This window comes from Pezoporus wallicus, unplaced genomic scaffold (assembly GCF_028554395.1).
Source record: "Pezoporus wallicus isolate ANWC-B61680 ecotype Strahan unplaced genomic scaffold, APGP_CSIRO_Pwel_v1 contig_2012, whole genome shotgun sequence".
NCBI lineage: Eukaryota > Metazoa > Chordata > Aves > Psittaciformes > Psittacidae > Pezoporus > Pezoporus wallicus.
The window spans coordinates 2,158,714-2,172,551 of record NW_026639840.1 but is presented as its reverse complement, the minus strand read 5'-3'; the positions used below and the strand labels follow the sequence as shown (position 1 = coordinate 2,172,551).

Genomic DNA, 13,838 nt, shown 5'->3' with positions numbered 1-13,838 from the left:
TTTGTCCTTTTCCATTAAGGATCTCTTCCCTTTCTATAGTTTGGATAACTCATATGCTTTGGTTGTTTGTTTTTTTTTTGAGGTTTAGTTTCTATTATATTGAAGATTAGTGACCTCATATGGCTACCCTAAACTTCTTTTAAAAATATATATTGAAAGAATTCACTACAATATTTGAACTACAGAGAAGACAGGTAAAGAATAATATTCTGTCTTACATACTAATTGTCTAATCGTAAAATCATAGAATAGTTAGGGTTGGAAAGGACCTTAAGATCATCTAGCTCCACCCACTCACCCTCCCTGCCATGGGCAGGGACACCTCACACTAAACCATGTCACCCAAGGCTCTGTCCAACCTAGCCTTGAACACTGCCAAGAATGGAGCATTCACAACTTCCTTGGGCAACCCATTTCAATGCCTCACCACCCCCACAGTAATGAGCTTCTTCATTATATCTAACCTAAACTTTCCCTGTTTAAGCCCGTTGCCCCTTGTCCTATCACTGCAGTCCCTAATGAAGAGTCACTCTCCAGCATCCTTGCAGGCCTCTTTCAGATACTGGATCTGCCTGGCATACCTATTTTGACATTATGTAGGGACCACTGAATAATGACATGTCTGCTTTCCTTTAAACTTAGTGTCCCCATTAATAAAATGAAGTCATATAATCATAGAATAGTTAGGTATGGAAAGGACCTTAAGATCATCTAGTTCCAGCACCCCTGCCATGGGCAGGGACACTTCACACTAGACCACGTCACTCAAAGCTCTGTCCACCCTGGCCTTGAACACTGCCAGGGGATGGAGCTTTCACAGCTTCCTTCAGCAGCCTATGCCAATGCTTCACCACCTTGTTTACCATATTATCTGCTACCTTATAATTGAACAAGGTATTCAGGGACTATTTAAATGTGCTAATTTGGTCTTTGTATAGGAAATTAATAAATAATGCTCTGACTGTAAAAAAGGAAACTAAATTTATGGATAGATGTTAGTTGGACAATTTGTGAAATATTTTCAGTGAATACTGTACATCAGTGGCTTGCCCTGTTTTAGTTTTTTATGTATTGCAGTGAGTTAACTTGCTATATAGTTTTATGACAAGTTCACTGCTTATTTCTATAAATGTGGTCTGATATAAAATGGGAAGTAACAAAGGAAAACTGAAGTTATTTATTTCTATGAATAAATGTAAATGAAATTATTCATAAAAACTTCTGAACATTTAGTCAAATCTTATGTAACTATTTCTGTGAACTGTTGTTAACTTTAATGAGGAATCATAAGTTACTGAAAAAACACCTCATTTATCCTCTTGAATGCATGCATGTTTGTAATGACTTTTTATCATCTGTTTTTACTTATCTGGTATCATTATTAAGACTAAGCTTTTTCATTCCCCTGTAATGCTTGGACTTCCTCATTGCTTCCCTTTTACACTTCCATCTTGTAAATTTAGTTATTTTGTATAACTAGTCTAACAATCTTTACCAGTATGTTTTTTGTGTCTTGCTTTATGATTCCTTACACTATACCTGCATCATCTGCCATTTGTGTAATACCAAAACACTTAAAATCCTAAATGTATTTGTCTTTATAAGGTCCCTATGCAACAGAATCAACTGTTTTTCTGTAGCTGTGGGGTGAAAACATGTAGAGAGTCTGAGGACTTTAAAAATTTGGTGGCAGAATAGGGGCTTCAACATGTCTCCCAGTTCTAGCATGGAAATCAGTCAGCCAGCTTTCCAGTTATTCAGAAATTGCTTTAGATCAATGAAGGTGTTAAATTGTAACACCTCAATTAGCATGTCTACATTTTTGAACTTTGAACTGAGTCATCTTATTTAGATTTTGGATAACGTGGGTATCTCTGTTCTGTATTCTTAAGTGAGAGCCATACCCAGGAACACTTCCTTAATTTCACGTATTTTATGTTGTTTGTGGGATCATGGCTGGAATACGTTATTTTACTAATCTAGTTTCCCTTGGCTCTTAGGTCAAGGTTTTAGAATTAATTCCTCTATTGCAGGAGTTTTTGTCAGTCAAACAATGACATGAAAAAGAGATTTTATACATGTGACCCATACCAGAAATGTGAAGGGCACAGGAAAAAAAGTATCTGTCAGGATTACTGGAGTTATGCATAAATGCCATAGAGAAGCTGGTCACTGGTAAAAAAAGGGAATGTAAAAGGGAATCTAAAAAGGAAAGTCTCGGAACCTAGACTCTTCACAGTGAAGTATTTGTTTTTTTTTCCGATCAGCACAAAAAGTAAGGTTCTGCTTGTAAGGACTGGCAAGGAGCTTCTCAGAATTTCTGCAGGAATGCAGAAAACAAGAAGTTTCATAAGAGTTTACCATCTCAGTCTTAAGCTAATAAGAAAACTTTTGTAATCTATTTTGGGCTTAATTTGCCTTAACCTGCCAAATTTGCAAACACTAAATTACATAGGTTGTGAATATTTTATGAAAGCAAAATGCTTGGCTATTTCGTCAGCCATGTTTTCCACAGATCATTCTGTTTCCTTTTATTTAGTGAGAGGAATAATGTTTTTCTGGGTATCAATAATTAATGCTTTGAACTAGCCAAACCGTAGCTGCAGTGTAATAGTTGATGTCAATGTAACCTAATATTGACTAAGACCTAATATTCAAAGAAATGTTGTGGATAGGCCTGTTTAGAGGGAGTAGTTCTTAGTTCACATTTAGTTCTCTTAGCCTTTGCTTTCCCTTTCCTGTAAGACTGACTGTTTTCAAAGAGGTTTGTAAATCTTCATACAACTGTTTATTTCTCACATTCTCATCTGTTTTGTTTACTGTTATTCTAGTCAAATCCTGTGTTTTCTACAGTGTGGTAGAACAGGTGAACTGCTTCAGGTTTCTTTGTTTTGCTTGTTTTTAACACTGGATGAACTGGTACTTACTATTTATTAAGAGGAGAGCTACAGATGTTAACTTTACCTGATGGAGAACATCTGCTCTGGCAATGTATTCAGTTACCTGCTGTCTTGACATACACTGTACATTGCCAAGCTACTAAGAATGCAGCATAGTATTATGGTTTTATACAAATTTAAGACTGCTGTTCAGAGTTATCAGAATGGTGATAGAATGTATCAAGAGCATGTCATTGAATTACTGGTAGAAGTCTAGTAATTTTAAACTCGATGTTTTAGAGGTCTTAACAGAAACATATGCAAAACTATTCCTCTTCACATCATCTGTTGGTGGCTTTGGGGAAGCAGATGGATGAAAAGGAATGGAACATAACCAGAGATTTCCAGTGTGTAAGACTGGACAGTATGAAAGTGTTAGTGATCTGATACAAAAAAAATTCTTAAAGCGCAGAGTCTAGGAATGCAATGCTATTAATTGAGGGGCAGTTAACAGAGATAAAATTTCAAGTTGCTGGCATCATCATCTAAAGTAATTCTTCCCTAACTTCCCCAAGCTATGTTTTATTACTGTATTATTACTGCTTCAAAACAGGTGCAACTGCTGTTCTGGCAGGCCCTTTCTCATCTCATCTCATGTTCTCTAGGCTGGTACTGGGCTTGCTCTGTTGGTATTACTGTTTTTAAACATATGCTTAAATCGAGCACACTGCTTCCTCTTGTATGATGTGGGTGTGACTGATGCCCTGTTATTATAGTTAATACTTCATGATTTTTAGCTATTCTTAACTACCTAAAGGTTAGCTCAGCAAGAATATCAGAAGTCATTTTCTTTGTTTCATCAGATGTTAACTTGGTTCTTTTCCCCCACATTAACTACTTGCTTCTTATGTTTTCTAACATGTCTTAGCCAGAGACCAATTGTTTTTTAGTACCATGTTTAGAGAGTGCTTACCAGGTTGTCTTCATTCTGTCCTTTTTTTTTATTTTTATTTTTTCTTAGGGCTTATAAAAAGGCAAATTATTCTCAGATGTTTTAAGTTTTCATAATAGTTACCTGATTTTATTTTGTTCTGCACTGTGTTGAACAGAGTATCTGTGCATTAGTTCTGTGTTTGCACAGATATTCTAGAAAGACATAAAGTGAAGCAGGCAGGACTACATTTTCAAAAATGAACTTCTTTTGGTCTGTCTTTTCCCTTTTTGAAATCTGCTTTCCTAAGGTAACTCTGTTTAAGCATCCCAGCACTTGTGTAATCTAAATTGATAATTATTGTTGAAAATATAAGGCGCAACACTGAAGTTTCTGGTCCAGGTCCATATCAAGCCATTCATAGAACAGTGAGCTCCTGATTCCTATACACTTCTTCTTATTATGCCTTTTCCTCCATTTTGTCATTAAGTTCAGGAAATATATATTTCACAAAATACACTGCTTCTCACTTCATATACATGAATGTTCTTGTCATCAAGTAATTAAAATAAGAAACTTTGTGAAGCAACAGGTAGGCAGAGTGGATAGAAGAGGTAGTATTGCCTTACTTGTAGCAGCTAAGCCTGTAAATGATTAAACAATTACTGTCACTGCCAGGTTATTTTTTCAAGGTTGTGGTGTTGGTTACTCAGTGCTTTGAGGTGAACAAATAGGAATGGAATGGGACTACAGAGTTAATAACAGGACTGATTTGTACACAATGTGAATGAAAACAGCCTTTTTGAATCTCCTTTAGTGATATCTGCACAATTGTATCATGACTTGGGAATAAACTTTTCTTAATATTTAACTGCCTGTTTAGTAAGCTCAGAAGCTAGCAGTGTAGATGAAAAATAGAAAGTATCCCAACTGAATACAAATATTATATAACAGCAACTAATCTGCATATTAATTAGAGGTGCAGAAATGGCAAGAGTTAGGCTTGAAATGTAGTCAGTGATGTGAGTCTGCTCCAAATGATACTTGGCAGGGGATGATTGTTCTAGTTATATTTTAATTAAGAAATAATACGGATGGGAGATTTTAGTGGATTTAACTAAGTGATATAAATGCAGAAATACAACTGTACAATTGTATTACAGACTTTAATACCTTCAGAGAATCAAATATTGAATAGATCTGTTACATCTTACTGCTCTATTCTATTGACAACCAAAAGTCAATATAGCAAAAAGAACTCTGTGGTATTTGTGTTTTGAAAATACAAAAGCTAGTTTTCAACCAAGTGAATTGTGTACTAGGAAATTTTATTTGTATAATTGTGAATAATCATGTATTTAAAATTCAGTTTGTTATCTTGACAAGAAGGTTGGGGGTTATGTAAGGAGTATGTAAACAGTAGCAGAATTTTCCAACTTTGATACTTAAAAATTCACTACCATAAAACAAACTTTTCCATTCAGCTCTTTGTTTAATGATCACTAGTTCTGTGACTTCCTATACCAAAATCCAGGTCTATGAATCTTTTTAGCAAGGTATGCATCCCTGAAATTTTAAATAGGGGTTCTGGGTACAAAAATCAAGGGCTGTGGTTTCATCCTTGCTCTGGCAATGACTTCTCTGATGACTGAGTCACTTAATCACCATCTCAGTGTCTTATCTGAGGGAAAGAAGTGATTGCATCTCCTTTACTATGAAAACCACATCGATAGTATCTTGGAATGGTTTGGGTTGGAAGGGACCTTAAAGTTCATCTAGTTCCAAGCTCCCTGCACGAGCAGACACATGTCCCACTAGACCAAGGTGCTCAAGGCCCATTCAGCCTGGTTTTGAACACTTCCACGGATGGGGCAACCACAGGTCCTCTGGGCAACCTGTTCCAGTGTCTCACAACTCTCACAGTGAAGAATTTCTTCCTTGTATCTAACCTGAACTTCCTCTGTTTAAACCCATTACCCCTTGTCCTATCGCTACAGTCCTTGATGAAGAGTCCCTCTCTGGCATCCTTATAGTCCCCTTTCAGATACTGGAAGGCTGCTATGAGGTCTTCATGCAGGATTCTCTTCTCCAGGCCTTGTATAAAAGCCCAGTGTTATGCTGAGGACCTTTCAATAGAATCTGGCACGTACAATATGAAAGACAAGCTCTAACAGTTACAAAAAGCAGACAGAATGATTGCAGCATTGTGGCGCTTAGGGGCTCTCTGCAGGCTGGGGATGGCGAGGCTGGCTATGAGCCTTGTCGCACTGCCCCAGCTAAGGAGTGGGGCAGCTTGGGCCTCAGGAAACTCCTTAGGGCTAGGCTGGGCCCAGCCTGGGACGTGAGCCTGTGAGTAAGGACAAGAATCAGGCCCAATCAGGGGAACCAGCCACGTGTTGGCTGAGCTGGTGGGTCCAGCTCAGCAGGGCCTGTGGCTGGTAGGACAGGGCTGTGGGGAGCTGGTGGCCCTGGGCTTGGCTTAAATGGCATCCTGGGCAACAGGCAGGGTGTGAGGAGACTCTGGTGAGAGCGGTGAGCGTCAGTGAGGCCTGTGGATGCCCTCAGGGCCTTGGAGATGTGTCTAGGAAAAATCCAGGTTAGGTTTCTCCTTCCTTGTTTATATTTGAAACACTGATGATGGTAATTTCTTTGGGGCTGATCTGAATAGCCCCATGAAATGAGTCACAAATTATCCCTATTTAAGCATTACCCTTCTGGAAACATCACTGTCCTAAGCATTGAGCTTGTTTCTTTAAGTGTGCCATGCAGTACTCATCTTTTGATGCTGAGTGCAAAACATCTGATTCACTGTAGCTAAATTTGCCAGGAAATGATGTCCAGTTATGCAAATACAAAGTAGCTTTTATCTTCTGTCTGGTTATTTGCTTAGGAAGTACTGAATTACTGTTGCAACTCTGAATAATTTGTTGCTGTTGATATAGCCACATTATGCACTGTGCTATAATTGCTAGTAAGAAGATAGAGCCCACATAGAGTCTAACAGAGAATAATCTGATAAGCTAATTGAGTAGCAATACTGAGATTCTCCAAAAACAACTGTTGGTCTCCGTGTTACATTTTTAGTGTTACTCTGCTATCCCTTGCTGACAGATTCAGTGTGACTACTTTGTTAGTTCAGTACTGCTCTCGGGAAATGCCCTTACGTTTATGTCCATCTGTGTCCTTTAGACAGTCTCACAGCTATGTGTTTTGACCTTGATATTAGTAACAATCACTGAACCTGTGTCAAACATCCATTGCTTGTATAATGGATATCTAAAAGGGAATTAATGGCAATTAATTTCCTGCTTAGTGACTTGTAGGCAAATAATCTATAAATAAGATGTTTCAAGCTGTTGGTCCATACAGAGTGCTTGAAGAACTAATGTAAATCTATGGGTACAGTTCAAGTGCTTAATATTTGCCTCAGCACCGAATTTTGCTGCCTCCCCTGTGCTTGTTTAGCATAACTCATCAAGTATTCAGGAAGTCATTACTATTATGCTGTTACTGAAGACATGGGTTATGGCACAGTCTGATACTTTTCTTATAATATGTTTTAAACACTGTACAATCTAGGCTGGCTTTTCCTATCGGTTCCAGTGACTTTTTCTGTGCAGCATCCATGACTGTAGGACATGGCAGGCAGTTAGAGAGCACAACATCCTTACTGCAGCATCCATGCAAGACTGATGTGAATTCCAGTGCATGTGACTCATCAGTTAGCTTAGTGCAGCTGAGGCTTCTTTTTAATTTCTACTTCTCCATTCTACAAGAGTCACTTACTGACAGAAGAATTCCTGTGATATATTAAACACTTTCATTGAAACATTGGCTCACGGATAGTGTGGAAGCTCCCTGCAGATTCTCTATGGTGTATTTTGTTCCCTTCACACTCGATAATTATTGTCTTGTGACATTGTACTTCTCAGTGAAGGTTTGCTCAGGTAATTAATTCTAGTGATAGTAAATTAAAGTTGTACATAGATTATGTTGATACCTAGTATGAACTGGTTTGAACTAATACATCAAAAGGTTCTTTAGTGTATGTGTGAAAAACTCATTTATATGTAGCTCTAAAATTGCATACATAGCTCTTACATACATAGGGACTGTATACATGGGCTGCATACATAGGGACTGTAGTGATAAGACAAGGGATAACAGGTTCAAATTTAAACAGGGAAAGTTTAGGTTAGGTATAATGAAGAAGTTCTTTACTGTGAGGGTGGTGAGGCACTGGAATGGGTTGCCCAAGGAAGCTGTGCATGCTCCATCCCTGGCAGTGTTCAAGGCCAGGTTGGACAGAGCCTTGGGTGAGATGGTTTTGTGTGAGGTGTCCCTGCCCACGGCAGGGGTGTTGGAACTGGATGATCTTAAGGTCCTTTCCAACCCTAACTGTTCTATGATTCTGTGATTCTTTTGGCAAATATGCTTCTTATATGGAAGAGAAGTACAGCCTATTGGATGCAAATATATGGTTTTAAGATGTAATGTTAAGAGGAGTATTATTATCTAGTAGACAGTATGGAACCTGATAGAACATTTCTGTTTCTGTTATTTCTAAAGAAATGTGGCCAAGTAGGTGCTTAATTTCATCTAGCAGTAATCCAGGAAGGCTTATTTGCTTTTTTCAGGGTATTTGATAACCACAGCTGTACACTCACTTTCACTGTCAAATTGCTTAAAATTGACTAACCCAAATACTTTGCAGGAGGCCCAGAAGATCAATGGTGGTGGAGATACACAGGCAGATGGGGCCTGCAAACCAACAGATGAAAAAGAGGAGAATGTGGCAGCAGAAGTGGGATGGATGACCTCCGTGAAGGATTGGGCAGGAGTCATGATATCTGCCCAGACATTAACTGGCAGAGTACTTGTAAGTTTTCTATGATTTTTTCTACATTCTTATTTTAAAGAACCTCTTTTTAACAAACATTATATCCCAGCAGATATGGATTGGTTTGATTTTTGATTGGTTTGTTGCCTCAGTGCTAAGTCAATCCCAATTTTCTCTTGTAGAAGTAAAATAGCAGACTAATTCCCACTGCAGGAGAAAAGCAGAGACATCAAGTAAGAGAGAAGCAGAGACAGCAAGTAAGAAAAACTGACTTCCAGCCCAACCCCCAGACTATTTCAGTATTCTGGCACCATGATTATGAGCTGTGCTACAAACACCGAGTTTAGTAATTTCGTATCATGTCACAAAAGTATAGGCCTATTTTGTCCAGAAGCAAAATTGTGCTAGCAAAAATGGAAGCCAACTTGGAAAATAGGCAGTGTTTGGAATGTAGGTAGTTGTCAGAAGTGCAAAACAAAGACAAGCTAGAATTGGCTATGCAGTGGGATTTGTGGTACTTTCAATAGATTAGTAATGATTTTATGTTCTCTTTATTTTTTCTTAACTTAGGAAGTCCTTCAAACATGTGAACAATTATGTAGTAAATAGTCAGAAATTGCATATTGATAATATGTGGTTTAAATTTCCACTGAAAAAACTTTATAGTTTTCACTTAATTTGAATATGATTATTTTATAGCATTGTCAAATCATACTCAAATTGTCAAGTGTTTTCTCTGGAGTTCACTGCATTAAATGGTGTCTCCTGTGTGGTTTTGATTAGTTTCCTTGTTAGAATGCATGTACTTACAAACTAACAGCTCAAGTGATTTAAATCTGATTTGAAAGTCCTAAGAATCCCAGTGGGACTTTGAAACTAGTTTGGGTTAAACTGAAAGCAGAATTTTTGTCCTTGATTGTTTGCTTTGGGGAGGAGATACATTAGTGTTAGTCATTTCTGTTCTATACAGTAATTATTTGGGCAGAGGGAGGCAAAGGAGGGAAACCAAAAGAAGACGCACCTCCCAGTCTAGTCTTTTACACTGAAAATTTGAGGTGGCTCAATTGCTACTGTCTAGTTTAATTCTGCGAGAATATTATTTTGATTTTTTTTTTCTAAAAATACCTTTTGCCCATTTCCTAATGTTAAATGTTGTTTTATCAATATCTTGAAAGCATGCTCCATTGTTACAACTGTGTGACTTCTAAGTGAAACTGACATATTTATCATCTTACGAAAAGCAACATATCGATCTTTTGCATGTTTTCCTGACATCTTCAGCACTAAAATGACAAATCTTAAAGCCACACTTCTTATTCCAATTTAAGGTTTGAAGGCTACAAATCACCCAAACCCATAGTCCTATGCTACCAGCTTTACAATCAGAAATTGGCCTGTGTTGTTTTTACTGAGTTGTATGTGAGCACACATGCAAACAATCAAGGTCAAATCCTAAAATATTGAAGACATTTTACTGTGTATGATACTGGGAGAACTTGCACAATTCCATCTGATGATCTGGTTATTACTTTTGGGTGTGTGTTGTTTAGGTTTGTTGGTTGTTTGTTTTTTTTTTTGTTTTTCTTTTTTTTGTTTGTTTTTTTTTTTTTTTTTTCTTACGATTTACTCTTGCATCTTATAAGGGACTATTTTTTTTCCAGAGTTTTTGTAGAGAGCTGGCCAACATCATCAGTCAGATTATTTCTGAGAGAATATTTATATTCTTTTCAAGGTATAATAGCAGGTACTGTACACATCTGGGCTCATTAGTATGGGTAACCATCTGAGAAATAAGTAGTGTATGCAGTCATTTAATTTTACTCAGTTTAGAAAAGGAGGTGCATTTATTTTAATATAGCACTCATCAGTTTCAGGGTTTGAATTGACAGGATGTAATTTTAGGAGGACCATTTCCACTATGAACCTTGACTGTTCATTTTAATTTTACTTTATGGTTATATTTGCTAAAGGATAACTGCTTCAATGAACATTTGGCTACAGAGAATATTCACATAATTTGGAGATATAAAATGTAGCTAAGTAATATTTTTGTCAAAATATGTTTTTTGAAAATACTATGACTTATGAATTCTTACTAACGTAACACAGCGTGTTCCTGCCAGCTATTAGATTTCTGAATCAATGTTGAGATTTTTCATTTCTTTCTTTTTTTTTTTTTTTTCTTTCCATGAAGAAGAGTGAACTGGTGGCTTTACAGGAGTATGAAATAAAAATTTCAGTGTGAGATACCTGCAGCTAAAGAAATGATAGTTATTTACACTCTGAGAATTTAAAATAAGATCAATCTTATACATCCAGGGTTTACAAAAGAAGTTTTAAAAGCGGTCTTCTGAAAATGGTGAACTCTTGGGAAATGAGTTGTAATTGACCTTCATTTCAGCATAGTTACCTGAAGGCTTTTGTGTAACTGCTTCCTGGGTTTATTTGACAAGTGCAAGAGACAAATTACCTAAGTGTTGAGCAGATATCAGTGTAAAGTAGAATTTTATTTGTGTTTTCTGCTCATGGAAAAACCTCTCATTATTTCTACCTGGACAGTAATTTGCTCCAAAGAGAATATTAGTGGAATGTCAATTGTTTGTGGAACTGAAATGGAATATTTTTTTAGACCCCTCTCTACTGAAGTCTGTCACCATATCTTTGACATGTCTGGTAAAGCTTTTATTTCTTCCCCAGTAACCTTACAAACCAAGTTCCTAATTTATCAGATCAGTTTGTCCAGATGCTTTGTGAGTGTTGGAACAAATATTTTGTATAGTTGCTGCTCCTCTGGTTACCTCTTTAGTATTTAAACTTCATGGCTACCCACAGGTAAAGAAATTAAAAGCCATCAGTATGGAAAATACAGGACAGAATTTATTTTTAGGGGTCACAGCTTCACATCTGTGTAGTTGTAGAACAAAATTGGACTTTTCCAATACCATAAGACCATTTGCCTGATTCTGTTGTAAAATCAAACATTTTTTCTTTAGACAATAGGTGCAAATCAGTAGGCAGCCTTTAAAATGCAGACTGGAAGACGATCTTCAACACTGTAGCTGTAGAACTAATCCAAAATGTAAAAGTTTTTTTTTTTTTGTTTTTTTTTTGTACTTTGAAACTAATTTTGGAAAAGATATTTTTCAAATCATGTGTTTCATTTCATCTGCTGGAAAGAAAGGGATGTTGCTTGTTATTGAAGATCTGATCATTCAGCTCACTACGGATAGTTAGTGAAATTATTAAACCCATTCCCAAGAACAATAGAGGCTCTGAAATCTTCGAAACAGATGATTTCCCTCCACACTAGTTTTCTTAAAACAATTTAATTCATTGGTGGTTGTAGGAGAGGGAAGAGTTCTGTAACTGACGTAATCATCTCAGTCTCCTCTCCCATTCCATTGATAAAAGAGAAAGAATTAAGTTTAAAGTCTAAACAAAGAGAGGAGAAATTAAAACTTTCTCAAACCTTGAAATATGTTGCTTTTGACTTCAATTAAATGTTCTGTTTCAAATAAAAATTAATCAACCAATTTAAGTGTCTGAAGCTTTCTGTAAAACTTGTGAATGATGTCTGAGCATGCCAGCAGTATTTGCTGTGGAAAAGAACTGCAGGCTTGTCATTTAAATTTTGGCAGTAATTTTTACATACACATGTTAGAGCTAGCTAGGTGAAGCTAGTGGTAAGGGTATTGTGCAAATTAATCTCTGTATATAGAAAAAAGTCTCACACATTCTCTGTGGAAGTGATATTGAACACTGGAAGAATCACCTGTCTCTCTGGCACAGAAGCTTGTCATACTGGTGCTCTTCTGTAAAACACAGTACTTGTTTGCACCTACTCTTTCTATTTTTTTTTGAGCACAGAAAAGTTAGTGCTGCCAGTTTCAGCTCCTTAGAGTATCTCTGTATTAGTTCTATCAGAGAACTGTTAGGAAGCAGATTTCCATTTTTTTTTTTTTTTTCAGTCTCTGGGAGTAATTTTAATTTGTTTCTGGGGAAGGAGCCTCATGAGAAACAAGAATGGGAAATTTACTTGCTAAATAATTAAACTATTTTGAAACCAATTTTGGAAATTTTTTCAAACCATTTGACCATCAGTTATTTTATCATGATGCCAGCTACGTGTCTCATAGCATGTAATTCTTGTCTGTTAATGGCAGCACGATGAGATCGAATAGATATTAAAGTGTCATGCACATGAAATTGTGCTAATATTACGTTCTTACTGCTTTAGGAGCTAAATTCTACACTTGACATTTCAGAATTGGTTTATGCACAAAGGAATAGTCATACTACTCAGCTCTGTCTGAAGGGCAGGCTTTGGAGGAAGATGTTTGCAGTGTGATCCAGAATGTCATTCAGTTAGAAACCCTTTTGGTTTACTGAAGTAAGGCAGAAAACTGAGCTGGCTAGGCATGGTGCATACAGTTGTGTAGTCAGAATATCCTTTTTCTCCACGTTCTTTAAGTTTTAAAAGCACGACTGGAACTTAATGCTGTTGGTGGCACAGCATTTGAAAATATGACATTTGCTTTTAAGGAACGCAGATTAAGATTTTACATACTTTTAAAAAATGTGTCCATATTAAATTGCATAAGCGTATGATTTAAGAACATGCTAATTGAACTTATGCAGTTCTGTTTGCAGCTGATGTTGAGTGGCATAAATGTAATAACAATAAAAGGAAACAATGCACTTCAAAGTAAATCTGTATTTCCCTGAACAGATTTTAAGTGTTATATAATGCTGTAGATGGTGGAAATATCAGATAAAAATTTGTAAGCTGAGTTTCTTAAAGAACTGACGCATTCACAATAAATCTGAGGAATCAGGAAATTAAAGATGTTTATGAACTGATTTTGCTTCTTGAAATAACTTTTTTTTTAAGCATTTGAGTAAGAAGAGACTTCCTTAATTGGGTGAAGTGTTTACTAGATGAGGAAGTCATATATATATATATACACACACACATTGTTGAAGTTACCACAGTTCAATCTATGGATAGTCCTTTAGACTGACAAAGAAAAATCATAATTTCAATTGCAAATCCAGGAGATAAAATGGTAGAGCAAATTGTTCCATTTTTAACACGAACTGTATGATGAAAATGTTTTTAGGTTGGGAGAATCAAAAGAAAGGAAGAAAAGCCGTTTTTGGGGGTTGGGGCAATTAGAAGAAAAGAGGG

General features: G+C 36.6%; 1 protein-coding gene across 43 annotated transcripts in view; it reads left to right on the top strand.

The window, feature by feature from the left end:
- Nucleotides 1–13,838, top strand: part of KCNMA1 (potassium calcium-activated channel subfamily M alpha 1) — a 483,481-nt gene that overhangs the window by 119,088 nt on the left and 350,555 nt on the right. For all 43 annotated transcript variants that reach the window (XM_057416305.1, XM_057416302.1, XM_057416303.1 and 40 more), the window contains one exon: nucleotides 8,525–8,689. In XM_057416305.1, the coding sequence (XP_057272288.1) occupies nucleotides 8,525–8,689 (165 nt within the window). The remainder of the gene's footprint in view (nucleotides 1–8,524; nucleotides 8,690–13,838) is intronic.